A 27,833-nucleotide genomic window follows, 5' to 3' on the forward strand; every position below is an offset into this window, starting at 1 on the left:
AATGCTATGTCATCCAGGAGGCCCCTTCATCATCATAGGGGGGCTCTGGGATGATATCCTATTTTCCACTAGAAGCAATGCCTAGCTGAGCAGAAGAGAAAGGGTGATGCCCTTGGGGGTTTAATAGAAGACTGGATGATATAGCGGCAATGCCCAATTAATCAGGCCTAAAATTTTAATTGAGTTCTACCATTTTAATTTATTCATTTGATGAATCAATTAATACTGCAGCCCTAAAACAAGCAAACCTGCAAGTCCTTTCTCCCCTCTTAATTAAAAAAAACCCTGCCTGCAATGGGGCAAGACATGGATTCATGACATCAGAGGCACCAGGTAATTTGTGTAGTGAACAGCTGGCTTCTGCTGCAACCTAGCAGAAAGCAGAAGCATTTCCCTTGACCTCTACTTGTGAACAAAATGTAGTGAGTACGATTCCACGATGACCCTGCTGCTTAAATTATATACTTTCATGTGCACCCTTAATTATCATTTTCTGGGTGCAACCACCCAACACTGCTGCTAGGCAACCTCTGCCCATTTCCTGCACAAATCACATTTAAAATTAATGCAGGTTGCGCATCAACAGCACTTGATGGATTGCTCCTTCTATCTTTAACTTACATGATTATATGAACATAAGAGCCTGCTGCTTCCACATTCCAGGAAAGGTTCCAAAAATATCTGAACATCTGTTGATTTAGTTCTTAATTATGTTTCTCATAAGATACCACATTATATGCAGATGACACACTCTGCAAGCTATGCTCGTGGATGGCACCATCTCAACCCACCCCCATTATGTGTCTGTGTGTGTGTGTGTGTGTGTGTGTGTGTGTGTGAGAGAGAGAGAGAGAGAGAGAGAGAGAGATTTACTTTAACCTGAAATTATTGATCAGTGCCACTTTCTATGGTCCCCAAATTCTGGGCTCCTAGTATTCCTTATACAGGGAGGCAGCCGTTTACCTTCCTAGGCCTTTTTGTCTCTGAATGTGCAAGCAGGTCACTTCACATAATGCCAACGATAGCTGAATGTGCATGGTATAATAGTCAGTGGCTTTCTAAAACCAGCTGACTACCTAGAGGCATAAGCTTGAACTTCAACACTGTTAAAATGATGATGATGAAAATTTTTTATTTGTACCCTGCCCAGCTGACTGGGTTGCCCCAGCCACTCTGGGCAGCTTCCAGCATATATAAAAACATAGTAAAACATTAAATCTTAAAAAGCTTCCCTATACAGGGTTGCCTTCAGACGTCTCATGAATGTAATACAGTTACTCATCTCCTTGACATCCGATGGGAGATGGGCGCCACCACCAAGAAGGCCCTTTGCCTGGTTCCCCCAGCTTTACTTCTTGGAAGCTATCTTCCAAGTGAAGTTTATATACTGAATAAGAATTCAATATAAGTGAGACTTTCTGACAGGATCAGAACTTCAAAAATCTTTGGGATAATGGTACCTCATTGCCTAGCTACTTTTTAGTAATATAGCAAGCTGCCTTATACGGAGTCAGATCTTTGGTTCATCTATTTCAGTATCATCAACACTGACTGGCAATGGCTTGCAGGGTTTTAAAGGAGATTTTCCCAGCCCCATCTCCTTGGGATTGCTAGGGATTAAACCTCAGACCTTCTGCATGTAAATGATGTACTTTCCCACTGAGCTTCAGCCCTTCTGCATCTTATATCAAAACAGCACTATGTTTGAGAAGTCTCACTTTAGATATTGCAGCATCTGCACTTATAACTGAATTCTTGTGGACTAGCGCTATGGTGGCATGGTGGAGAGCTTTTCAGTAGTGTTCCTTCCGCAATGTAGGGGATGGGGAACCTCAGGCCCAGGGCCGAAATGCAGCCTTCTGTAAGTGCTTCTATTCACCCTTGGGACTTTTCCCATACGTCCTCACCAGGTTAATTCGCTCATCTGGTCTGCACCCTCCTTGTGTGCTTTTACCTGGCTACAATTATACCTATTGTCTGCCTAAATGGGTAATGGAGAAGTGTGCATGGGGGTATATTTAGAAACCTTTACATTTTGCCTAGCTGGAATGTAGCCCACTGAACACAGGAAATTGCCACATCTGAACCTCTTAGGTCAATTTCTTAGGTGGGAATCCAGTTTCCACAGCTAGCAATTTGAGAACTAAATTAGCCAATATCTACCTGAAAGCAAAGCACAGCACAAGCGCACAGACAAGTATGGGTTGTACAATCTAAACAAGTTAATGATGCTTACAAACCTAACAAAAATGAACAGCAGAGGCTGGCAGTTTTGCACGGAAGAAACAGTTACATGCAAGTAGTCAACAGAAAGACTGATATAAAACCAGCCCAACATCAATTACCAGACTCCCAAACTGAGAATTACTTTCACAAACGTTTATTCATACCTTCCACATTGTTATAGAAATGACATGTGCGAGTTGTTATCTTCATACGGCACATGTGGATCTGCAAAACAATATAAATTCCAGTTCAGTGCATAACATAATGAAGCCCAAATAAGTGTGTAATTGCACTTGCTCCTATTCACCCCTTATTTCACTTGGAATTTAGATTGTAAGTTCCTTGCAGCAGGGACCCATCTACTTAATTTATGCAGCTCTTTAAAATACCATGTACATTGCTGGCACAATATAAATCACTACCACAAGTAGCTCTCAATAGAGGGCAACATATGATAACTGGATTTGAGAAAAATGGTTCTGCAAGCTCTCCTACAATGTTCAAGCAGAAAGTGCTGTTACTTGGCCATTTCCAGAAAAGCTTTGCTGGACAATGAACAGGGAAAAACATCCGTCCCTACTAAGCAGCAGAGAGTTTGCTATAATTCATATAACAAGAGCCATGTAATTTGACTGTTCCATAGCAATCTATTTCATATCCATTATTGATTCTCCAATCACAACCTGCTTTTGCCCCTCCCCCAAAGAAAAAATGTTTTTGGTTTACTTTAAACAAACCAAAATGTCCAAAGAGTCACCAAAAGAAAAAGAATTTAAAGGCTGCAAAACAAAAACAATCAGCAGGATTTAAACTTATGACTGAAAGGCCTGAGAACATACAAATGTCTTTGTCTGGCACCAAAATGACAAAGTAGGTTTCAGGAGAACCTTTCTTTCATGTGGACCTTTCAGGTGAGATCATTCAATAATTAGGGTGCCACCACAGAGATGCCACAGATAGACACCCAGAATAGGCCATCTACCTAAGCAGTGGAGGGCTTGAAATGCCAACCAGAACTTTGGAATGGGCCCAGAAATGGGCTGGATGAAGTAGGTAAAGTATTAGTGAGGGAGACCTGGATTTAAATTCCCACTGACCACAGCTCTCACTGGATGAACAAGAGTCAGTGCGGTTTTACTTTTATGCTCTTACCTGCGTATGGTTATTTTCCTGTCTTTTAACTTCAGGGTGGATGCAGAGCTGCTCTCTGGAACCCAATACACATACCTTTGGCCTATTAAATAGGGGGGATGACACAAGAACTGACATTTTAATCAAGACAAGACACTGAAGATATACATGGCTGGGTTGTGGCAAGCATTTCAAACATGGAAATGAAGCAGGGCATAATGCATAAGCTTTTCAGCATTAACGGGCAGTACATTTTGCAAAAGCTATAGTCCCTCTGTGTTGAGGGAGAGCTCCTTTACTATGGCTGCAAAATGTCTCAGCGACAGCTTATATAACCAGTGTTTTCAAAAACATTTCTATCAACAATAATACAGCTAAAACAAAAATTGCCAGACACATATACCCCAAGTTGTTTCACACCTGGAGTGAGCATCAATATCTTAAGTTTCTTTACCTGTAAACTGTGTTCTTTAATTCATTGATGGCCTGAGTAAGCTGAGAATGAGTTCTGGAGGCATAAATTATTTTAGGAACGTCAGTGTAATAAGCTGTGAAGTGGGGAAGGCGAGAAGGGGATTGGGGGGAGGAAGCAGAAAGGGAAAAAATTAGTTCTTGTTTAGTGCTAAATATATCATCAGTCTGCTTTTCCCTTTCTGGTGCTATGGTAACAACTCAGCCTGCAGAGGCAGTGGTGGATTTTGCAACTCAACCACTCACCTATAAGGAACAAGAGTGCATATTTTTAATCACTTTAGCTAAGAGTCGTTCTATGAGGCACCTGTAGGATAAGCATCTGCACATGAAAACTAATGCCCTGATTTATACAGATTGAAGTTAGTAAGCAAAAGAGGCCCCCAAAATATCAAAACGTAAGGAAGAGTGCAAATCTGGGCCCTGCTAGACCTGAAGAGTGAACAACTACAGCAGAGCAACCATGATGGATCAACATGGATGAAATGGATTTCAACACTGTGCCACTTTGTGAAGGCTCCTTGAATTTTTTTTACTGAATTTCAGAGACAGTCATGTGAGACCATGGCATCTTGGGTGACGAAAACCTAATGATAATGTTAAATACAACATTACACCACTAGTATAATAAGATCCTAAAGAGGGGAGGAATGGGATTGCTCCTGATGTGGAATTATAGATACTGCTAGAATGTTTCAAAGGAATTGCTGGAATGTGTCAAGGGTGCACCTGACCTTGGTGAAAAAATGTTCACCTATAGATTATGGATATCCAGAGTCTACATCAGGGGTAGTCAACCTTTTTATACCTACCGCCCACTAATGCATCTTTCTTGATGGTAAAATTTCCTTACCATCGATGGAAGGAGGATTCAGCTTGTGCCGTACAACCCCCTCCTAGAATCCTGAAACGCCCACTAGTGGGCGGTAGGGACCACGTTGACAACCCCTGGTCTGCATCTTATGTGGGATCACCTATGCAAGTAATCAAATTGACACAAAAGATGGGAAGTCTAATCTTCCTGGCCCAGTTTCTAATCCCTATAAAAAGTGTTCAGAGAACTGATTCTCACTCTCTTCCTTCTTTCCTTGCTGCCGCCGCCTTTCCCACTCTTTTTTATATGTTCCCTCCCTGAACTGGTTGAGTAACTAGGACTTTTATTCCAAAATGTTAAGTGTGGTAGAAAACCTAGAAATACAGATATGATATGAAACTTTAGCAACTACATGAGCTGGAGGATGTTAGAAGGCCAAAATTTCAGTTAGAATGGGAAAAAACAAACTCTGATTGGCTCCTTTATCAATGTCATTACAATGATAATCTTAGTCTATTCTTACTCTATATTATTTTCTAAGTGTTAACTTGCTCTCTTACATTACTTTATTTTTATGTTATAATTCAAAGTTTAGAATATCATTAACTTCCATATGAAGATAATATGATTTGAATGAAGCACTGTACATCAATAAACTGATTTGTTTCAAAGACGATCTTGAGTCTGTGGTCTTTTATCACTGATTATGCTTTATTCTTTGTCCCACTGGGTTGCTAATGAGCAAATTCCAACACTGATGAAATAATCAAATTAACAGAGTCCCCAAGTTTTTCTCTTGCTTCTGATAAAGAAAAGAAACTAACCGTAACACTCAGCAATGTTTGCATAGGTTCACATGTTCCCCACCTTCCATGCACCTGAATTTCCACAACTAGAGTGTGGGACTCTACTGAGGCTGGGCAAGTGCAATGTTTGCCAGCTTGTCACATCTCATTTTCTACTTCTTCCATAAGGTCAAACAGTCCAGTCTAAGAACCCTGGTAATTCCACCTTGTGGCTCCCAAATGAACATAACATTACTTACAGAACCACAAGACCCAGGACCTACCTGGGATATCAGCACCTGTGGTAGCATTGCCCCAAGATGACATTGGCCGGTCAGTGAAGAGTTCTGCTCCATTCAGTCGTTGGGCTATCTTCTGTGCAGAGATGGCATCTTTGAAGTGGTCCCGCCAAGCCAGAGATGCACAAAGGAGGCATAGTGTCTTCCCCGTGCCTGTAGGACTCTCTAAAATCCCATTCACTTGCTTGAATAATGGTAACAAGTAGAGAAAAGAAATAATTAGAAAACTGGACATTCACTTTAACTGCCAGCTAATTGCCAAGCATTTTCCCCATGAGTCTGTACAGAAACAAGTAAGTGGCTAACAAATGCTGGCAGCCTGGATGGAAGACAGGTTGCTAGGTAGCAGGTTAGGCAGGGTGAGCTATAACTAGGAAAGCTAGGGCAGCTTCCTCTAGCTGCTCAGTTAGAACCTAACTCTTAAGGAGAGAACCAAACTAGTAATGAGGATCACAGCTGGCCACCTGGTCTTCTCTGGAAGTTACCACTCTAAACAGGAGGATGCACACATATCATCTGGACTGTATGTTTTAGTTAAATTGACCAAGAACAATGTTCTCTCTAGCTGTCACTGTATAGATTAATCTGCATAAATCATTTGACTCAGCATTTACTGGAGAATTTATATGTCCACAGTAATTTAATACCCTGCTGTGAGCAGCCTGTTCTAGAAGTATCGTCCAACTCTGATTCTATGACGTTAGAAACTTCAACCAAAGCTCTCTTTCTGGCTTCTTGTTTTACCAGACTGGAAAAGGAAAATGTAGCAAGACAGATAGAGCTCCAAAGGTTATTCTAATCTAGAGCCATCTCTAACTGAAATACCGTATTTTTTGCTCTATAAGACTCACTTTTTCCCTCCTAAAAAGTAAGGGGAAATGTGTGTGCGTCTTATGGAGCGAATGCAGGCTGTGCGGCTATCCCAGAAGCCAGAACAGCAAGAGGGATTGCTGCTTTCGCTGCGCAGTGATCCCTCTTGCTGTTCTGGCTTCTGGGATTCATAATATTTTTTTTCTTGTTTTCCTCCTCCAAAAACGAGGTGCGTCTTATTGTCTGGTGCGTCTTATAGAGCGAAAAATACGGTACTTAAGAAAGGCATTGTTGGTGACAGTGAGAGGGTCATTGACAGACTCAGTTTTAGGGCAAACATGCCAAAGTTCTTACGCACTAATATTATGATTACAAGTTTTAATTGATCTGTTTAAATTAGTTGGGACTTCAAACTGGTGTTGAGGCAGAGTTAAATGATTGTTCCAAGTCTGACAACAGGAACTCTGTGATTTGGAACTTTTGGAGAGGGAAAAAAACCTCTGCTGCTGAATTGCATTTGAAATTATGCACACTTTTTACAGAGCAGTGTCCCTGAAACTCATGTACAGCATTACAGCAATGGCAAGGCCTGCATGTCACTTTGTAAACAGATCCCCTTGCTTCTACAACAGCTGTTAGAGCACTTGTGTAGGACAGTGATAATAATAAAGATTTACAAAATGGCCTCTGAGCACAATGGTTCCTTAAGAGATTTTCTTGCAGACGTGCAAAAGAGATAATGGAACGCATGGTCTCAGTTCTCAAGCCTTAAGAACAGATTGTATGAACATAAGGTCTACTTATTTGCTTCTTTCCCCTCATCTGCAAGTGTAAGAGAAATCCCACCTACCCACTTCTCTACAAACAGATCTAATGCGATACGTCTGGCACTAACAAGAGAAGGGTTTGCAAAATAGCCTCTTTTCAGGAAGTGTTGAGCAGGTTTCATATGTTCAAAATGCATTTGTTCTGAACAGTATAAAAATGTATCTCAAAAACAAGAAATGGAAGTCAATGTCTTGAATTTAGCCAATTTCAACTAACGGGAATTTACGCAAGATTTTAAGTTACAAAGAATACTTATTTGGGAGTGAAACTGAACATTACACAAGTATATTTCTCCTTGTGCACTGGAACTTCAATTTCATTTCCTCCCCACTACAAACTCTCACATATCCCTAGAAGGTGCTCCAGAGGGTTCACCTAACCGCCAGAAAATTATTTTGAGAGCATGTAAGGGGGTGGGGGAAGGCAAGACCCTGTGGCACAAGCAGACTTCATTCCACTTGCACGTGAACATAGCTTTAGATACAATCCTAAACACAATCCTAATCCAAAATTCAGTTCCACAGAGTTCCATGGCACTTGCTCCCAGGAAACTGACAACAGTATATGAGTATATGATTTGCTGCCTTAGGACTTACTTCTAAATAACAAGCATTGCAGTTTCTTGATTATTAATAGCAGCATCGTGAGTGACACCATCCTGAAATTTTATAATTGCAGATAGAAGCATCCTCTAAGATGCTTACTGTGACATGTGTGCATCTAAAATCAAGAATATGATTTTTTTTCTTTTGGAACTATTAGTTTCTATCCCTTGCAGACTTATGAAAATTAAATAAATCAACTAAATCAACAGTTTCATGCAAATTTACTTGAAAGTAGGTACTACTAGGTTCAGCAGTTTACACTGGAGTAAGCACGAAAAGGATCGCAGTCTACATTATTTGCAGTCTAAATTATTGCACTCTTATTATTTAAATAGCATTTCTCCTGAATGCTCTCAGCACTTCATATTCTATAACAACAGTAATCTTTACAACATGGCAATTTTTTAAGCATTATACTCCACTGTCCCTTTTCATGAGTGAGTTGAGAAATGACCCAGTTACTTCCAAGCTCACGATACTTCATTTACTTAATCAGAACATTATACTACCATTTACAACTGTGAATATTAGGCAGATAATTTTGTAGAATGAACAAATTTAGTTCAAAAATGCAATATAACATGAAAATCCCAAAATAGTTTATCCAACTAAAAATAAAAAATTTGTCCATGATATTCACAGTCAAGCAGGCCACAAGTATATATGCTCTGCTGTCTTTGAATCCTCCCAAAGATACTTATAAAACAAACAACTGTGTCATTCACCATGCCAAGCCTGCATTTCATTCGATGGGAGCCAAAACTGAACACATATAAATAATAAAACTCACTTCAAGAAGACATTTTGAACCAGTGTACTTTTGCATCTATTTGAAACATTCAAAACTTATAAAACAATGGCTTGGTCAGCAATCTCATGGTGTTATGCATAATATAGGAAATTCAGTTTCCTATATTATGCATAACACCATGAGATTGCTGACCAAGCCATTGTTTTATAAGTTTTGAATGTTTCAAATAGATGCAAAAGTACACTGGTTCAAAATGTCTTCTTGAAGTGAGTTTTATTATTTATATGTGTTCAGTTTTGGCTCCCATCGAATGAATATATATGCACATTTCCCCCCTGTATATATTATGTATTGTGTAATACTGCAACTATGTCTGAGAGCAAACTAATGGTAACCAGGAGTAATCTATTCTTTCCCAACAAAACATCCCAAATGCTGGACCTTACATTATTTCAGAGATGTTAGCATGACTAGTCTCTAAATTTCCTACTCTTGACACACATTATTAAACATTGTTTAAGAAGTGCCCTGCAGAGGTCTCTGGCTGGGATTTCTCAGATTACTTACCTTTTGCAGGCATTCCAGCACTTTAGACATGTATTCTTCCTGACATTTGTAGGGTTGAAATGGGAAGTCCACAGTGATGCCATTTAATTTTATTTGGGGCATATTTCATCAGGCATGTCAGGATCTCAGAGTCTGAAATCAACAGCACACTTCCTTAAGTTAAAGGTGTCATTTTGCTAAAATACAGTATTAACAAGGACAGTGTTTTCAAACTCCCCCTCCCAATTCCTATTTTGGAGGCGGGCAGAGAAATCATGTAAATCTAAGCACCTCGAGGAACAGAACCAGTTTGGATCCGGCAAACCCACAGTTGCTTCTGCCTCTGCCCCTGCAACAGTCCATTTTGTGACCCTTTGCTTGGTATTAATTGTGGGAATATTGGCAGCAGCAGCAGTTTTTTGTCCACCAAGCTCTCTGCAGGTGTGGTGATGGTCTTTGCACTGGGACACCTTCACAATCCTAATCCCAGCCAGTCAGCAACATAATGGGATAGGATTAGTTTCTTAGGCTTACTTTAGAACCTCCCTTCTCCAAATCATAAAAGACCAAACACTTTGCTTTGCAGTCTACCCATTTAGTCTGGAATAACACAAGCTAGACTTGCTAACAAACAGCAAAATCATGAAACAAAAAGATCACCTGCCATTTACAATGTATTGTTTCTGGAGAACTTTGCAGTACAGTCGTATCTTGGCATTCCGGAAGTCCGTTCGACTTCAGAAAAATTCGGAAACCAAGGTGTGGCTTCCGATTGGCTGCAGGAGCAGTGGACGTTCAGCTTCCAAGGCAAAGTTTGCAAACCGGAACACCTACTTCCGGGTTTGCGGCGTTTGAATTCCAAGTTGTTTGTGAACTAAGCTGTTCGAAAACCAAGGTATGACTGTAATGTTGTCAGCTGACTAGGTGCAATTTAGTCTTGGCATAGTTCAATTCTATGCACAATCATTCAGAGTTACCACTGAATCCAATGGGATATACTCCCAAATAAGCATGCATAGGATTATGGCCCAAAGTCTGCAACCAGCTGGACTTTTCCCTGGGAAAACACTCCAGAGAACTCAGTTGAGACGCTTTTAAGTAGAGAATATAGAATTGTGGTGTATCACTGCAATCCCAATCAGGCCACTGCCATCTTTGCCTCTGCCACTCACACCAACCAGGGCAGAAAGTCCTGCATTGGACATGTTGCCAATGCTATGAAACAATATAGCAGAGGGTCTGGCTCAGGATCCAGTGGATCCCAGACCAGCCCGTCCCAGTTCCCCAGAACTGCCAATTCTGAGGCTTCCACAGGCTGCTGTGGGGATTCCACTGGCAATACTTCTATCGACCTGCATGTTTGGTGGGCAGAATGACGAGTTCTTCATTGCCCAATCCACCCAGTGCAAAACGGGTTTGAATTGCAGCCTGTCGGTTCACCTTTAAAGCACATTATCTCTTTATGCAGAGCAGCTGGTTATTTTGAGCATTCCAGAAACAACAACTGGCAAGATTTAACTTTGAAAAACTGTGACTTTTTAATGTTCAAAATATATCACTATGCCAAATGAATGGTCTGGGCCCACTTAATGCTACAGTATTGCCTGAAGGTGTGTAAATCTGGTCAATTTTATTTTATTTATATTTCATCTTTCCTCCATGGAACTTAAGAAATGCAGTTGCCCAGACATTATTATCATTTATTATATTTCCATACAGCCCTTCAGGGGTGCCAACTTGAATAAAATATGGGAAGGGGGCAGTTAAGCCCCGCCTCACATTAACAATCACAAGACACAGCACACACACTTCATTTGTATGGCTATGCCCGGCCTCCTCAAATGTTTTAAGGGGGGGCACTGGCGGAGGAAGAGGAGTGCGGAGGGGAGCATCCCGCCCCGGCAGCGCGATCCGAGCAGGGTGCCATTGCGGCTTTCCCCCCCCCCCCCGCACGCTGGGTGCCCTGCCCCCCCCATACGTGCCAGCCCCGCCCCCGCCTGCTCTATGCCCCCCCAGCAGCATTAAGCTCCGCCTGGGGGGCACAGCTGAAGAGACCTCAAGCCCTAGGAGTTGGATCCTATGCTGCCCTTCATCCAAGGATCACAGGGAAGTTTACAATACAAAACCCACAAGTTTAAATTGCCATAAATTGTTTAATTAGCCAAAGGCCTCCAAGAAGAGAATGTTTTTGCCTGTTGCCTAAAGCTTTGTAGTGAAGGTACCAGGCAAGCCTGGGGAGAGCATTCCACCAGCAGGTAGCCACTACAAAAAAGGCCCATTCTCGTGTTGCTGCCCCCTGGATTTTCAGTCCCAGCTGTGCTTAACTTTGGCAAGGCTGTTCTGTATGTGTTTAATAAATGCAGAGTCTGATCACAGCGCCGTGGCAGAGCACCACCCACGTGTAATCCCAGACATTTCCAGATAACAGGATTTTAATCGGCAAGACCTTGGAAAGGAACTCACAGTCAGAGCAATAGTACTAGAGATGAACTGATGGGTTTGATCTGATATGGGGAAGCTTCAGGAGCTTACATTTAAACAGGAAGCACAGCTCAGTGGTAGAACACACGCTCATCACATAAGGGGGTCCTGTGTCCTTCCTTGGCATCTCACTTAGTAAGGCTGGGAAAGGCATCTATTGAGTCAAAGTAGGCCATAATTCTCAACCTGTGGATCCCCAGATGCTGTTGGACCACAACTCCCATCATTCCCAGCCAGCATGACCAGTGACCAGGGATGATGGGAGTTGTAGTCCAACAACATGGGGGGGGGACCCACAGGTTGAGAAACACTGGGCTAGATGGATACACGGTATTTGGGCTCAGAGCGGAAGAGTCTGCGCCCGAGTTTGACTCTCGGGGCAGCAAGCTCCCCTTCCTGGTGTCTTGCAAACAGCCCTGCGGACCTGGAAGGGCGGCATTTAAAATGTATTACTTCATATTCAGAAGCATCGCCGCCTCCGGGCAGGCATGGCAAAGCCCAGCCGGCAGGAGGAATCTCAGAACCATGGAGCTGGGCGGGACCCCCAAGGGTCATCTAGTCCAACCCCCTACAATGACAAAACTCGCGGCCCTTCACACGCCGCTGGGCTACGACTTACAAAGCTCCAATTGGGCGCGCTGACAGGATTTCACATCCTGAGGGGGCCACCCCTGGGCCTACAACACAGCCACCGCCGCCTCCTCCTCCATCCATTCATCCCAATTATCTAGGGACGGGGCTATTTCCCTCCGCCTCCGGGCTCCCTTCGCCGCTCCTCAGGCAAAGGACCGGAGGGCACGGGGAAGGCGGCCCGTTGAGGTGAGGCAGACCCGAGTAGGCCTCAAAAGCCTCCCGCCACCCGCCGGTAACAAAATCCCCTCACGCACCTCCGAGTCAGCCCCTCCCCTTTTCCTGGGAGCCCGCGCGCGCGCCGCGTCACGTGACGCCTCCTCCGCAACCCCATTCGCCAAGCGGCTCTCCTCGTGTTCCCGCTCACGAGAGAGAGAGGGACCCGCCGGCTTCCCAAGATCTCGCGAGGGTTCCACGAGGCGTTGCCGCGGCAACGGCAGAAGGAAGGCCTGGCTGAGGCGGCTTCTCTCCTCAGCCGTTTTTTCTCTCTCCCTCCCTCCCTATCCGCCTCTTTTCTCGGCTTGAGGGGAGGCGAAGCGGCCTGGCGTCGTTGCCATGGAAGTCGAAGGGGCTTCTGATTTTCCGCGGTCGGCGGTCTGCTTTTACCCCTTCTGCCGCCTCAGTCAGAAATGGAGAGGAGGGGGGACCCGACCCCCTCTCAGCGCCCCCCACCCCAAAGAAAAGCATTATTGTTGTTTAGTCGTTTAGTCGTGTCCGCCTCTTCGTGACCCCCTGGACCAGAGCACGCCAGGCACTCCTGTCTTCCACTGCCTCCCGCAGTTTGGTCAAACTCATGCTAGTAGCTTCGAGAACACTGTCCAACCATCTCGTCCTCTGTCGTCCCCTTCTCCTTGTGCCCTTCATCTTTCCCAACATCAGGGTCTTTTCCAGGGAGTCTTCTCTTCTCATGAGGTGGCCAAAGTCTTGGAGCCTCAGCTTCAGGATCTGTCCTTCCAGTGAGCACTCAGGGCTGATTTCCTTCAGAATGGAGAGGTTGGATCTTCTTGCAGTCCATGGGACTCTCAAGAGTCTCCTCCAGCACCAGAATTCAAAAGCATCAATTCTTCGGCGATCAGCCTTCTTGATGGTCCAGCTCTCACTTCCATACAGCACTACTGGGAAAACCAACCAAGAAAAGCATTGCCCTCCCCTATTATAGCGCTTTGAGGGGGGCTTAAAGCGCTTCTCCGTTATCCTTACAGCAGCCCCGCAAGGCAGGACGGCGTTTTCCCAACGGATTATTCACGCTCACGTTTCAGAGGAACAAAAACAGTAACGTTTGCCTTGAATTAGGCACCCTCTTCCATTGTCTCCCCAGACAGACGGATAACCACAACAACATGCCACAGAGCTCGGGCCTCCCTCCCCAGAAGGCTCCTCCTTTCCATCCTTGCACAACAGCCCAGCAAGGGAGGCTAGTCTGACAGCTGAAGTTGGCACCCGGGGTCCCTCAGTTTGCTTCCACACAATGAACGTGCTTTGTTAAGAACATAAGAAGAGCATCAGCTCGGTCTAGTCCAGCATCCTGTTCTCACTGTGGCCCACCAGATGCCTGCGAGGAACTTGTAACCTGACCCATGGTGACCTCATCCCACTTTGAAACCCCCCCTTTTTTCCTATTAATTCAGCTGCCTGGCAACCCAGCAACCTGGCCCCTGTTTGCCAGCTGATGTCACAAAGTGCTGCTTTGCAAGCAAGCCTTATAACGCCCTGCAAGAGGGATGCCTGTCAGATGATGGTGGGATACTTGCGAGAAAAGGCCTCAGAGGCTATTGTGGCTTCATGAGCAAATGGAAGACGGGGAAGCTGCCATGTATAAAAACTGCAACTTGGAAGTCGTGGTATGTTAATTCCATGGGGAATCCATTCCCCATATGTGCCAGGAGCTCGTGGCACCAACCTGAGCAAAACGGGGCTGGGGTGGGGAGTAGGCCCGTTTCGCCCCAACCCCTCGCCCCACTCCTTCCAAGCAAGGGGTAAGGCCGTCGTGTGCCCAGGCAGGAGCAGTGAGCGTTGGCAGCCAGTGGTGACGTGGGCATGGGCAGCATGGCAGGGCTGCTTGTTCTGCCTCCCTCCTTCCCTGAGTCCGCTGTGCTGCTGCTGAGCTGCTCTGTGCCACACAGGAGAAGGAGGGATGTGGCTGGGGGGAGGCAGCAGACTAAGGGAGGGAGGGAGCTGGGAAGGCAGATGGGCGGGGGAGAGAGAAAATATTGAGGGGGCTGTACCCCGGAAGAAAAGCACTGGGAAGGGCCCACGGGACCCCTGTCCCCTAGAGCTGATGCCTATGCCAAGACAATACAATGTCCTTCTTTCCTCACAGGGCCATGGTTTGGGAAAGGCTGCGGCCAAGCAGCAGCCCAGTGGTGCCATGGGGAAACCCAGAATTTGCAAGTATGCTGTGGCCTTCTGTGGCAGGGGAAGTGTTTCCCAGCTGGAGGAGGCCTGATTTAGATATTCCTATAGTTTTATGGGAAGTGTTTATCTGTGGTCCACCTGGACAGGACAAGGACTTCTCCCATGCCAACACCACATCCCAAGTTTGGGCCTGGGCAGTTTTAGGATGGCACGACTGGTGTGCTTACATTGGGCATCATGCTGCAGAGGGTGCCAAAACAATGCTGAAGAACAAGAGGGAGGGGTGCTGAATTTTAGCATTGCACAGGGCACCCTTTAAATTTGAGAGCCCAATGTCCACCCTGGTTGGGAATGCTTCTGTGGAGATGAATCCCAGAATTCTCCCCACCCACATCCTTCCTATAAAAAAGCAAAAAATATCAATGTTTGGTTCAGAATCTAGGTACTACACCCTCACTAAAGAAGATTGTATGAATGATTCACTAAATGATGACGTGTGTACCTGAGCTTATGGCCTCAAATTCTCTTATATGCTCCTTTATTACAAAAATGACGACTAGACTACTGATCCTAAACTGAATAGTTAGTTGCCCAACCACCCCCTCCAGAACCCACTGCTCTCAAGTGACTCTCAAATGCCTTGCATTTAAACTCCCTTTCAAATCCTCATCCAATCATCACTCATCACCGGAATTCCACAATCTCTCTTTTCCCCTCCCTCCTTAACATTCCCATAATAATTCTGATACAATTACCTTAATAACCCTATTACATTCAATATTTTATACACGCTTCTCCCTATAATCATACTTTTAGAAGCACTTGAGCTTCCCATTCCTGGTTTCCAGGAAATGCGGGTGAGCAACCTGCAGGTTCTCCATCCCTGTTCTAAAAACTGTTCTTAAAACTGGGTGTCTTCCCCCAAATGATCCTGGGAATTGTAGTCTGTTAGGGGTTCTGGGGATTGTGGGTCCTTGAGAGGGAAGCCACAATGGCACGAATCATTTCGGAAGAAGTAATGTGCTTTAAGGAGACGCGGGTGGTGCTGTGGTCTGGTTTGCCAAAAGTGGCTTAGTCATGCTGGCCACATGACGGAAGCTATACTCCGGCTCCCTCGGCCAGTAAAGTGAGATGAGCACCGCAACCCCAGAGTCGTCCACGACTAGATCTAACGGTCAGGGGTCCCTTTACCTTTACCTTTTTAATGTGCTTTAAAGGCACATTGGAAGCTCTTTAAAACATAGCATCATAGAATTGTAGAGTTGGAAGGGACCCTGAGGGTCGTCTAGTCCAACCCTCTACAATGCAGGAATCTCAACTAGATGATCCATGGCCGATGGCCTTCCAAGCGCTGCTTAAAAACCTCCAAGGAAGGAGAGTCACTGCTTCAGGCCCTAAGGGCCTCTGGAGCAGGAGAAAACAAGCTTGCTCCATCCTCCATGTGACAGCCCTTTAGACTTTACTTATTGAAAGGGCTGCATGGTGTGGATCTCATATCAGTGTTATGAGAGTGTAAGCAACACATTTCTCTCTCCCCTTTCTCCACACCATGCAGAACTGCAATGGTAACCAGAAGGCTGGAGTTTGGAGCCCAGCCAGGGCTGGCTGTGGGCAGGATCCTTGCATTGCTGGGGGTTTGACTAGATGACCCTTGGGATCCCTTCCATCTCTGCCATGCTATGATTATATCAAGCAGCTAAAGGAACAAAAAGATGCTTCTGAAACATTTGGGAATCATAGGAACACTCTCCCCAGCAGTGGCTTTCAGCAGCAAGAACTTGCATCTTCCTTAAGAGAGAGGCAGTCCAGAACAAGGGGGGGGGGGGAAGAATCAGAGTTCAGGTAGGTGGAAATGCTAATTGAGTGTCCTATACTATAGGAATGCTTCCTTCCCATGTCCCCCACCCTCATGCGCCAGACTGGTGCTAGCATGGCTGGGAGCCAGGCGCCTGCTGATTCCTCCATATTCTTTGCAGGGAGGGAGCCTTTTCCCAATATATACTTTGTTCTGGCCAAATCCCTGGAGAGATGTGACGACCCTCAGGTACTGGGGCAGAGGGAAGGAAGGGGTCCTGGTGAAACACGTTTGGGGAGTCTGTGGCTTCCAGCAAGTGTTTTTCAGAAGCATTGCTCCCTCCAACAGGGGAGGCTGCGCATAGCCATCATGGGTAGTTGCCTTTGATAGGCCTCTCCTCCTTGCAATTGTCTAACCCTCTTTGAAAGCCATCCCATCCAAGATGCTCTTGTGGTGCATCTGATTCTCCTGTGCTTCCTTGCGCCTGCAAGGAGATGACTATTGTGAGATCCCTTGGTTAACATCTATTTGGGCTGGAGAATATTAAAGAATCAGAGGACTGGTGAGCTTCCCTTGAAACACAACTTATCAAAGGCAGGCAGATCTGTTAGCATCTTGATAAAGGTGCTCAAACAACAAAGGATGCTTTCGTACCCTGCAAGTGTCTCAGAAAAGCTCCCAAGTTGATGGAGAAGAGAGAAGTTAAGTGGTCAGTGGGGCTCCAGGTTGCCGTTTCTGGATCCCACCACAGCCCTTCCAAGTTGCCCAAGAAATCAATGTCACAACAGTTTTTCCCTCACACCTCCTCCCCATGATCCCTCGTGGGGCCTTCTCAGACATATGCTGTGTCTGAACCAGCAGATCCCACCAAACCAAGTAATCGTGGGCCCAGTCAGAAAAGGAGTGTGCACAGTCATACCAGAAATAAGCAAAATAACTAAACAGGTACTAGAAGTCATCCCAGAACTGGCCCTACTGAACATCTTCCAAGATAACAATGCCCACTCACACTAGAAAGAGCTCATAACCCACCGACAGCATATGATTCAATATGGCTAACTTAACCCGACAACCCCCTCACCCACCCACAAACAAATCCCACTGCAGCCAGCCAAAGATGATCAACTACACCCTAGGCGACCCCAACCTCTCTCACCATCAATGAAACATAACAAGCGAATAGAAAGAGAACTTCTCCAAATGATGCTGACAGAAAAACCCCAAGCATACACTAAATAAAATAACTTAAGCTCTGCCACCCAGTCCCTCTCTCCCGTGCCCCGTCCCACCCCACTCACTCTTCCATTGTCTCCTGAGACAGACAGATGCCAACAACAACACTTAGGCAGGATGAACCAGCTACACAAATATAAGATGGGGGACACCTGGCTTGCCAGTAGTACATGTGAAAAGGAGCTAGGGGTCTTACGTAGACCACAAGTTGAACATGAGTCAACAGTGTAATGCAGCAGCAAAAAAAGTAGATGCTATTCTCAGCTGCATCAACAGAAATATAGTGTCCCAATCAAGGGGAATCATATTACCGCTTTATTCTGCCTTGATTAGACCACACCTGGAATTCTGTGTCCACAATTTAAGAAGGATATTGGCATGCTGGAACATATTCAAAGGAGGGTGACCAAGATGATCAATGGTTTGGAAACCAAACTTTATGGGAAGCGGTTGTGGTAGTTGGGTATGTTTAGCCTGAACTACGCCTCCTCATTACATTGGACGGCCATCTATCAGAGATTCTATGTGGTACCTGAATTGCAGTGGGTAAGACTAGCTGACCCTTGGGGTCTCTTCCCACTCTATACTAAGATGAATGTCTGTGTCAGCAGCAAGATGGAAAAGAGTCTCAAGAAGAGCAACCTTCCACAGTAGCAAGAGAAAACAACAGGGGGTCAGATTCTTCTCTGCTTCCCACTGCCTAGCTTCCATGATGACAGCAGGGAATATTCCTGGCAGCAAGCAGCACGCAGGCACTTTTGCAAGCAGAGACGAGGGAGTATGCTCCTGCACTCAAGCATGTCCGGAGCCAGGGACCAGCAACCCTCTAGTCAATCCCTGGGGCTGAGACAAGCAGCAGCAGTGGAGGTTGTTGGCGGGAGGGGAGAGAGCATAGTCATGGTCATTTATTTCTGCTCAAGTCAGCCTTTGGCATGAGGAGCCTCTGCCAGCACCAGCTGCATCAGGAATGTGGGAAGAAGGGAAGTCAGAGGCAAGGGGTGGGGCAAGATCAGAATGAGGGAGCTGTTTGAATACTAGTGGTAGGAGAGAAGTGGGAACCGATTTTCAGCAGGGGTGGCTGCAGGCTTATTTGAAATTTGTTGTGACCTGGAAACTACAACTAATCCAGAATGCGGCAGCTAGACTGGTGACTGGGGGTGGCCGCCGAGACCACATAACACTGGTCTTGAAAGACCTACACTGGCTCCCAGTACGTTTCCAAGCACAATTCAAAGTGTTGGTGTTGACCTTTAAAGCCCTAAACAGCCTCGGTCCAGTATACCTGAAGGAGCGTCTCCATACCCATTGTTTTGCCCGGACGCTGAGGTCCAGCGCCGAGGGCCTTCTGGCGGTTCCCTCCCTGCGAGAAGCAAAGCTACAGGGAACCAAGCAGAGGGCCTTCTCAGTGGTGGCGCCCACCCTGTGGAACGCCCTCCCATCAGATGTCAAAGCGATAAACAACTACCTGACATTCAGAAGACATCTTAAGGCAGCCCTGTTCAGGGAAGTTTTTAATGTGTGACATTTTTGTGTATTTTTGGTCTCTGTGGAAGCGCCCAGAGTGGCTGGGGAAACCCAGCCAGATGGGCGGGGTACAAATAATAAATTATTATTATTAGTTGTTGTCATCTTGTGCAGCAAAACAAAATATAGTGCTCCAGTCCCTTTTAAAAGCAACAGAAAAGCATACAGTGGTGCCTCGCAAGACGAAATTAATTCGTTCCGCGAGTCTTTTCGTCTTGCGATGTTTTTCGTCTTGCGAAGCACGGTCCATCGCAACTGCACCTCTTCAAGCGGCTTTAAGAAAAAAGCGAACAAACTCGCAAGACGTTTTCGTCTTGCGAAGCAAACCCATAGGGAAAATCGTCTTGCGAAGCAACGCAAAAACTGAAAAACCCTTTCGTCTTGCGCGTTTTTCGTCTTGCAAGGCATTCGTCTTGCGAGGCACCACTGTACAATCATTGAGTTACTGATAGCATGCTTATCAATTTTCCAAGCCATCATGGTCACTCAATGGGAAAAGTAGGTCTTAAGGCACATCTTCCAGAGCAAACCTTTTATCCACTTGACTACACTGCAGCCCTACCAAGTCATTCTGCATTTCAGATACATGTATCTGCAGAACTGAGGTGCCAGTTTCAAAAGCTTCCAAGCCTCTTTCACACCTGCCATATAGCATGCTATAGTGATACTTCCAGGACGTATTGCTCATATTTGTTCCTTTTATCTTACTGCATCTTTCAGGGAATTTCATTATATCAAGCATGGGTGAGTTCTACAGTAATTATCAAGAAAGCAAATTCTGTGAGGGAAAGGGAATCCTGGACAGCTCCCAAATGCAAGTAGCAAATACAATGAGTCAGGAACTGCTTTATTTTTATAGATAGATTCTGATGTGACTCAGCTCTGGCTGGATGCTTCTCTGTCTTCCCATTGGACTGTATCTTTGCCCTAGTTTACCAATACTGCAACTCTAGCATAGCAGTATCACTGGTTTTTCTCTAAATCGCTTCCTCAAGAGCCCCCCAAATGCTGCATGCTGCTTTGCATTGTTTGCCCTTAAGATGTCCTTCGCAATAATACTTGCAGGTCAATCCTGTCCAAGTAACTCTCTCTGTGTTTAGGATTGCAACCTTCAATAGGGAGAATAATCCGAAATATGGGATAGTTACAAGAATAAAAAGGGAGGTTTTGAATGCATCAAATACTTACATTTAAGCCCAGATTATTCCTTTAAAAAAACAAGGCTATGGAAAGAACTGGAAACTGTAGGGTTTTATCAAGTCCACGAAATGCTTCATCCATTCCTTCTTGTGTCTTCCCATGTTTTATGTGGCTCATTCATTGCAAGATCCCTATCAGCAGGGTCATACTGTGCAGAGAGGGAAGCAGCTGGGCAGTCTAGATTTCTGGCCTATCCCTTCATAGCTGGCTTACCTTCAGGGAAACCAAGTCCATTTCCCTGCAGCAGGAAGAGAACACATTCTCCTTTGCCAGGCACAGCTCAAGGAAGAAAGCAAAGTGCAAAAGAAGAAGAAGAGGAGGAGGAGCAGTTTGGATTTGATATCCCGCTTTATCACTACCCAAAGGAGTCTCAAAGTGGCTAACATTCTTCTTTCCCTTCCTCCCCCACAACAAACACTCTGTGAGGTGAGTGGGGCTGAGAAACTTCAGAGAAGTGTGACTAGCCCAAGATCACCCAGCATCTGCATGTGGAGGAGCGAACCTGGTTCACCAGATTACGAGTCTACCGCTCTTAACCACTACACTGGCTCAAAAGAAGCAGAGAGTAGATTTGGCTCATTTGCACGCATTGCATCTCTGTGTAAACTGTATGCTCCGTGTGTAGTGACGAGTTGCATTAATCCTTCAAGATGGGAAAGAACCCTCCACTCAGTGTAGCTGGCTTTTATATAACTGGTAGAGTTGGAAGACGCCACAAAGCCATTAATTTCTACAACACATTTTAACCAGTGTGGTGTAGTGTTTGTTGGGGGGGAGGAAGGGAAAGGAGAATCTTAGCCGCTTTGAGACTCCTTCAGGTAGTGATAAAGTGGGATATCAAATCCAAACTCTTCTTCTTCCTGATATTTATGTATTATTTATCTAATTTATTGCATTTATGTCCTTCCTTTCCTCCACAAAAGACAAGATGGTGCACCTGATGTCACCTCACCCCCCCTTTATTCTTACACCAACTCTTGGAGAAAGGTTAGTCTGAGAAATTGTAACTGACCCAAGGTCACACAGTATGCCTCACAGCAGACCAGAGATTCAAACCTGCCATAGCTGCTTTCCTTCCCATTCTTTTTTCCTTTTGTATTATGCCTTTTAGACCGCGAACCTGAGGGTAGGGGGATATTTTGTTTTTGAACTTCTCTGCAACATTCAGGAAGTCTTTACAGAGCTCTGCAATGCCGATAATGCCAGAGGTGGTAACAAGTGAAATGACTCCTGAGTATGTGCTTGGAACCCATGTGAGAGTTTGAAGGTCCTATGAAATTCCGCTGAGGACAATTTTATTGAAGACTCACTTCAGCCAGATGGGGCGAGACAATAATAATCATAATACTAATACCTCATGTTTTATACTGTTGGTTGGGGATTTTGCAGAACTATCTGACTTTCAAGTATTCAGACTAAGTTTTCAATAGCCCTTCAGCTTCTCAGTTTTATATATAATGACTCCATCTAAGCCAAACAGTTTGTATTTGGCATGAAGTTTTCTCTTTACGGAAAGCTGCTTAAAGTATTCCCATTAAATAATACCATTTATGCAGACTACATCACCTCAGCAATATAGAGATACTAATTTCCAGTCTGTTGGCTCGTCAGAATCCTAAATTATTGTATCACCAGTCAAGCCTGATGTAGGTTTCAGGCATATTCAAACATGAGGGCCAATTCGTTTTTGAAAGCTGGGGCATGGTTAGAGCATGAGTTGCCTGTCAGGAAGACATCACATCAACTGTAAATTCCCAAGTGGCCTAAGGCAAGTCTCAAACTAAATCCCAACTCTGCAACATGGTGATAGCGATAATATGGACCTGCCTTACAGCACGATTGTAAAAATGGCCGAGACAATGCATGTGGTGATGTGCTTTGAACCTCAGAAAATATGAAGGGTGCTGATTATTATATTTATTTATTTTTAAGCATTTCTAAATCACTTCCTATACCACTTAAAGATTTGTAAATATTAACACTAAAACCAAGTATCATCAAACCAGTAAATAAAACTGATTAAAAAGAGCAACAGGTATAAACAGGAATTCAGCAGTAGTAAGAGTCCAATCTTATTGGGTCAGAGAAATCCTAGGCAAAAAGATATGTTGTCTTCTTCCCAAGATGGCTGAAGCAGCTAATAAGATGATGTTCCATATATGGCAGGGGGTGGGAAGGTATTTCATAGTGTAGGGTCACTATAGTAGAAAATGGGTTTTGGGGAAATGGGTTTTCGGTCACTTCCCTGTGATGTTCTTTAAGGTGCAGTGTTATGAGTAAAATTTATCTGACTAATCTAACCGGTCTATACAGGGGCTGGCAGTCTTTCAGGTAACCTGGTCTCAAGTTGTTCAGCACTTTATATGTTAGTAACAAGGCCTTGCACATAGCCTGATAGGTGATCAACAAATAGTGCAGTTCCCTCAGCACAGGTGCAATGGGGCTGATGCTGACAGTTGGGACTACTAATACAGCTGTCCTGATTCTTAGACTTATCAGAAAGCAGTGCTGATCAAAACATGGTGATTAATGTGATGATGCGGGAGGCAGTGGAAGACAGAAGTGCCTGGCGTGCTCTGGTCCATGGGGTCACGAAGAGCCAAACACGACTAAACAACAACAATGTGATGATAGATGAGAATTAATACATTTGATGGAATTAAAAAGATGGTATCTGCCATGGCTTATTTAATTAAAAAAATCCTCATGCCCCACTGTGCCTCCTTGAAGAAAGGGATGTATATATGGATATATATATATATATATATATATATATATATATATGGAGATTAGATATATAGATAGTGATATATGTATACAGTGGTACCTCGGGTTAAGAACTTAATTCGTTCCGGAGGTCCGTTCTTAACCTGAAACTGTTCTTAACCTGAAGCACTACTGTAGCTAATAGGGCCTCCCGCTGCCACCGCACCGCCGGAGCACGATTTCTGTTCTCATCCTGAAGCAACGTTCTTAACCCAAGGTAATATTTCTGGGTTAGCAGAGTCTGTGACCTGAAGCGTATGTAACCCGAGGTACCACTGTGTGTATAGATATAGATAGATACATATATATAGATAGATATAGATATAGATATATGGCATGTTTCCAAATGTTTGACTTATGAAAGGTGGAAAAGATAATATGTTTATTTGCATATCTGAGAATATGCAAAGTATGCATTAATTTTAAAAACAGTACTCCTTGATTTGGCTTTCGGCTTTCAATCCTGCTATGGACATTGTTTTAAATGTAACAGTGATAAATGTAAAGAAACGTATCATGTGATGCCAGTGGGGTTAAATTCAGGTACTGTAGCTTAACTAGGTTGTGAACTGGAGTACTAGGCTTGTGAAATGGCAACCCTAGGTGGGAATAGGAGCTGGTATTTTCGTGCTAGGTTAACTTGAATTCCAGACACATCCTTCAAATAGGTCTGCGAAATTGTGAATGTCTGCGCTTCCCAAAGCTTTTTATCTCTTAAATTCAGTTCACTCTGTGCATTTTGACATTTTGTTTTCAACTCCCTAACATAAAACGAAACAGCTGATTTCTAGACTATACATGTCAGACAAGAGAAGGGAGGAGGTAAATCTCCAGTTTGGGCGTGTCTGCTAACTATCCCCTTTGCTAACAGGCTCTGCGTTTCTTCTCAGACTCCTGACATTGTAAAAGAATTGGGCATCAAAAGCTACCCTCCGAGGCCCATTGATATTCTGAACTGGGAAGTCATTTTCTGTATTTCAAGCCCTTTCTCCTTTTCTTTCTTTCGCCTCTCTCCCTCTCCCCCTCTCCTTCTCTTTCTCTCCTCCCTTCTTGGATAGCCACAGCCCCCTAGAGCTGAGTCAGACCTTCCTCTCTTCCACAGCATTGCAGCACTTCAGCAGAAAAGCCAGTCTCCTGCCTCTCTGCCTCTGCATCTTCCCTTGCAGCATCCTCTCCACTACCCATCTCACCATCATGGCCAGCACCGTCTCAGGTAAAACAAGCAAGGGGTTTTTCCCCCCTCTTTATATGCAGCTGCATCATTGAGAAGGAACCCATCTGCAATGATCAGTGTTATTCTCCATTCTTCTTTTCAAGGTGGGGCTTGTCTGCAACGCTATACAGATGGTAGCCGGGCAGGCATCATTGTCTTCTCTTGCTTTCAGAATTGTGTATTTCCAGGCTTTGATACATGTTTTCAAATCATCTCTTTTTCTCTGATGCATACGGTTAAAAATCCCTTTACCTGAGTGGTTGTGTTTTGTCTAATTTTTTTAACCCAGTTTCTGTAAAAGTAGATTGGCAGTGGTAGAAAGGAAGGGGATAAAAAGAACAAAGAGGCAAAGACATTTAAATAATAATAATTGTACATCTGGGTTAGTAGAATCAGGGCAGGTTGTTTAGCCAGCAGCTGCTGTAGAGGGAGTGGTCCGCCCATGGCGCTGAATGAAACCCAATGCTGTTAGACAATCCTTTCCTGCAGGGGCTGTGACACCACTGCATAGCTGCACCCTGTTGCCCTCCCAGGTTACAAGGCCTGGTAGGTGAGGTGAAGGAACAGCTTTGCTCACAGTGTGTCCATCACTTGTGTGTGCATCCACCTGCTTTCTAGTCCCTAAACATGTATCTTTCTTCTCCTTTTTTTCTTTTTAAAGGCTGGGGCTAAGTGTATGGAATTTGGCTGGGAAGAAGCATGTTGTCTCTTTACATAGACAATAGATGGCTTGTGATGTCCACTCACTACTGGTCTTTAAACCTTTTATAAATTGAGGCACAGGTCATGTTTATTTACTGAATTTTTAAAAAATGAAAATGAAGGAAAGCCATTATAGATGGAGAGAAAGGGGGGAAGAAAAATGTATGTATATACTTTCGTAAACACAAAAAAACTAGCTGTGGAGAAGCTCTGTCTTGCCTGCTGTACTCGCTGGGCTTGCCCATCCCTGTGTTGCCTGCGGCTCCTTTTCTGAGCTGCTTCCTTTTAAAATACAAGGGGAGGTATATGTGATGGGTCCCCCTGTCTGAGGATGTGCAGAGCCAGCTTTGCATGAGATAAGAAATTTGCCAGAAACCTTTTGCAAAGAATGTGTTTGATCTGTGCTGGGGGGCGGGGAGGGAATGCATTGTGTTTGAATGGGAGAGACAGAGGTAGCAAAAGCAAAGGTAAAACTAGGAATGTTTTTTATTGGAGAATAAATATTGCACAATGTTTTTTATTGGACGTGTTTTCCTCTCCTATTATTTTATTGCAGAACCAGTGCAAATTAAATAAATGACAGCGTCAGGGTTGGTCAGGGTTCTCAAAGAAGGCTGAAAGAGCCCTGCTGTGAAGGAGTTGGGAGGGGGAATGACATGTCTGGGTACCAGGTGCCTTCCCCATATGGTGCTCTGAAACAATATGGTACTTTCTCCCTTTCCCTCCCACCTCAACCATACATTTTAATTTCCTGACAGTGGGACGCAGCTTTTAAAGCTGAGCAGTTTGCCTCGGAGGTCTATTTCCGATCCTTTTCCCATTCCAATTGGATTAGGTTTGGCATAAGACTGATGTCAAAGAACAGAGGTTCTGGGGTGACAGGAGTGTGATCAAGGAGATGAAAGAAGAAAGGTGTTTGCAGAAGACAAAGAGAAGGGTGGACCAGAACTTGAGGCAGCTTGTTATCCTTGTTTGCAGACATGCAAACCATAGAGCTGAGAGGTGAGATTTTATCACTGTGTGTCCCCTCTCTTTTCATCTTGCCTGGTTGCTCCACCCTGTTTCATAAAAGCAGAACACACTTGAAGAAAGATAAGGAGGGCAGCTGTGTTTTTATGTGTGCCTCAAGAGATTTCTGTATATCCTTTTCCACAGCTGGAAGAGGAGTGGGTTCTCTGTGCCTTGGTCCCTCTTGCTTCCCAAGTATATTCCGTTCGCCAGAATAGTATCACTTCTACTTAGCAAGCAGGGGAAGCAACAGCACATGCTCAGTGCAGGCTCAGCTGCAGTGGCGGCTGAGCTGTGCCAAAGGATTCTGCTCAGGCAAACATCTTGCATTTAGTCCCAGACAGTCCCTTGGCTCAACAAGGCCACGGCTTCTTGAACATTCTCCCCCAACTGAAAGCAGAACGCCACACAACACTATGTTCACCTATGGTACACGCAGATCCCCTCAGTACTTGGATGGGAATTAATAGCTGTGACCTTCTCTGAGAATTATCAATTAATTTGGTACCATATGTTGAAAAACCCATGGGACTTTTATTGTGTAGTGAATGCATGCCTCTTGTTCTGGTCAGCCCATCCATGGAATGCATAGTATGTTTAGCAGTTGCTGGTCCCCTTCCTGTGGCTACAGACCAGCAGCTGGTTGAGGAATTCAAGAGACAGGTCCATCCAAGTTAGGGCTGCCAAGTTAGGGTGTCCTGGTTTTTACTTTTTGAAGTATGGCAACCCTAATGCAAGTAAATGCTGAGTTTTTATACAGAGAGGATGAATAAGCTTTTTGGCCACGATATATGCTGTGTGGAGAAGGGGAACAACGACCTCAAATAAATACCCTCAGTTGTATAAGTTTTTCTTTGCCATTCCTCATTGGAACACAATATAAGGGGAGCTGGTTCACTATCTTATGTGTTTCCAGACTTAAGGATGACACTTTTCTGTTAATTAGAGCCAATGTTGAATGTAGAATGAAAAACTGTTGTTGGAGAGGTTGAGAAGGAAGGAAAAGGGAACCGTTAGATTGGGCTCCTTCCTGTACCCCAAAACTTCAAGCATTGATTTCTTAATATATTTAAACCAGGGCAGCCAAAGTGGTTCCTTCCAAATGTTGTTGTTGGATTCTGTCAGTCCCAGACAGCATGGTCAGCAGTCAGGGATAATGCAAGCTGGAATCCAGCAACATCTGTAGAGTACCATCTTGGCTCCCTAATGAGTAATTGCTGTGCTAATGTGTAAAGAGAGTGCTTCTCTGGTTATATTCAGAAGGTAGGAGAGACTAGGAGGAGCCATAGTGGACATGGCATATCAAGCGCTCTGTGTGTGTGTGTGTGTGTGTGTGTGTGTGATGAATACCTCGGCTCAACCTATTGTTTATAACAGCCAGGTATTTGTTTATACAGTGGTACCTCAGGTTAAGTACTTAATTCGTTCCAGAGGGCTGTTCTTAACCTGAAACTGTTCTTAACCTGAAGCACCACTTTAGCTAATGGGGCCTCCTGCTGCCGCCGGAGCACGATTTCTGTTCTTATCCTGAAGCAAAGTTCTTAACCTGAAGCACTATTTCTGGGTTAGCAGAGTCTGTAACCTGAAGCCTATGTAACCCAAGGTACCACTGTACTGCATTGAATTATTATTCAGGATTTAAATAACAAATAGTCTGCAC

At 44.5% G+C, this 27,833-nt stretch overlaps 2 protein-coding genes across 14 annotated transcripts in view; one reads left to right on the top strand and one right to left on the bottom strand.

Moving 5' to 3' along the window:
- The window catches only part of RTEL1 (regulator of telomere elongation helicase 1), a 70,075-nt gene extending 57,329 nt beyond the window's left edge, over positions 1-12,746 (bottom strand). For 6 of the 12 annotated variants that reach the window (XR_014549156.1, XM_083618363.1, XM_083618364.1 and 3 more), the window contains exons 1-6: positions 12,367-12,656; positions 9,288-9,419; positions 5,712-5,910; positions 3,812-3,905; positions 3,379-3,460; positions 2,391-2,451 (exon numbers count right to left, since the gene is read on the bottom strand). Coding sequence is in view for 10 of the 12 variants with exons in the window: in XM_083618363.1 (XP_083474489.1) it covers positions 2,391-2,451; positions 3,379-3,460; positions 3,812-3,905; positions 5,712-5,910; positions 9,288-9,389 (538 nt within the window). In the remaining 2 variants the exon portion in view is untranslated. Of the gene's footprint in view, positions 1-2,390; positions 2,452-3,378; positions 3,461-3,811; positions 3,906-5,711; positions 5,911-9,287; positions 9,420-12,366 lie in introns of all 12 variants that reach the window. The other 6 variants (XR_014549155.1, XM_083618362.1, XM_083618358.1 and 3 more) reach the window with 4 other exon arrangements.
- Positions 12,747-24,081: 11,335 nt separating this feature from the next.
- STMN3 (stathmin 3) overlaps positions 24,082-27,833 on the top strand; it is a 29,384-nt gene continuing 25,632 nt past the window's right edge. For both annotated transcript variants that reach the window (XR_014549209.1, XM_083619248.1), the window contains exon 1: positions 24,082-24,463. Coding sequence is in view for 1 of the 2 variants with exons in the window: in XM_083619248.1 (XP_083475374.1) it covers positions 24,445-24,463 (19 nt within the window). In the remaining variant the exon portion in view is untranslated. The remainder of the gene's footprint in view (positions 24,464-27,833) is intronic.

The sequence above is a fragment of the Podarcis filfolensis genome, assembly GCF_964270895.1.
Source record: "Podarcis filfolensis genome assembly, chromosome: 6".
NCBI lineage: Eukaryota > Metazoa > Chordata > Lepidosauria > Squamata > Lacertidae > Podarcis > Podarcis filfolensis.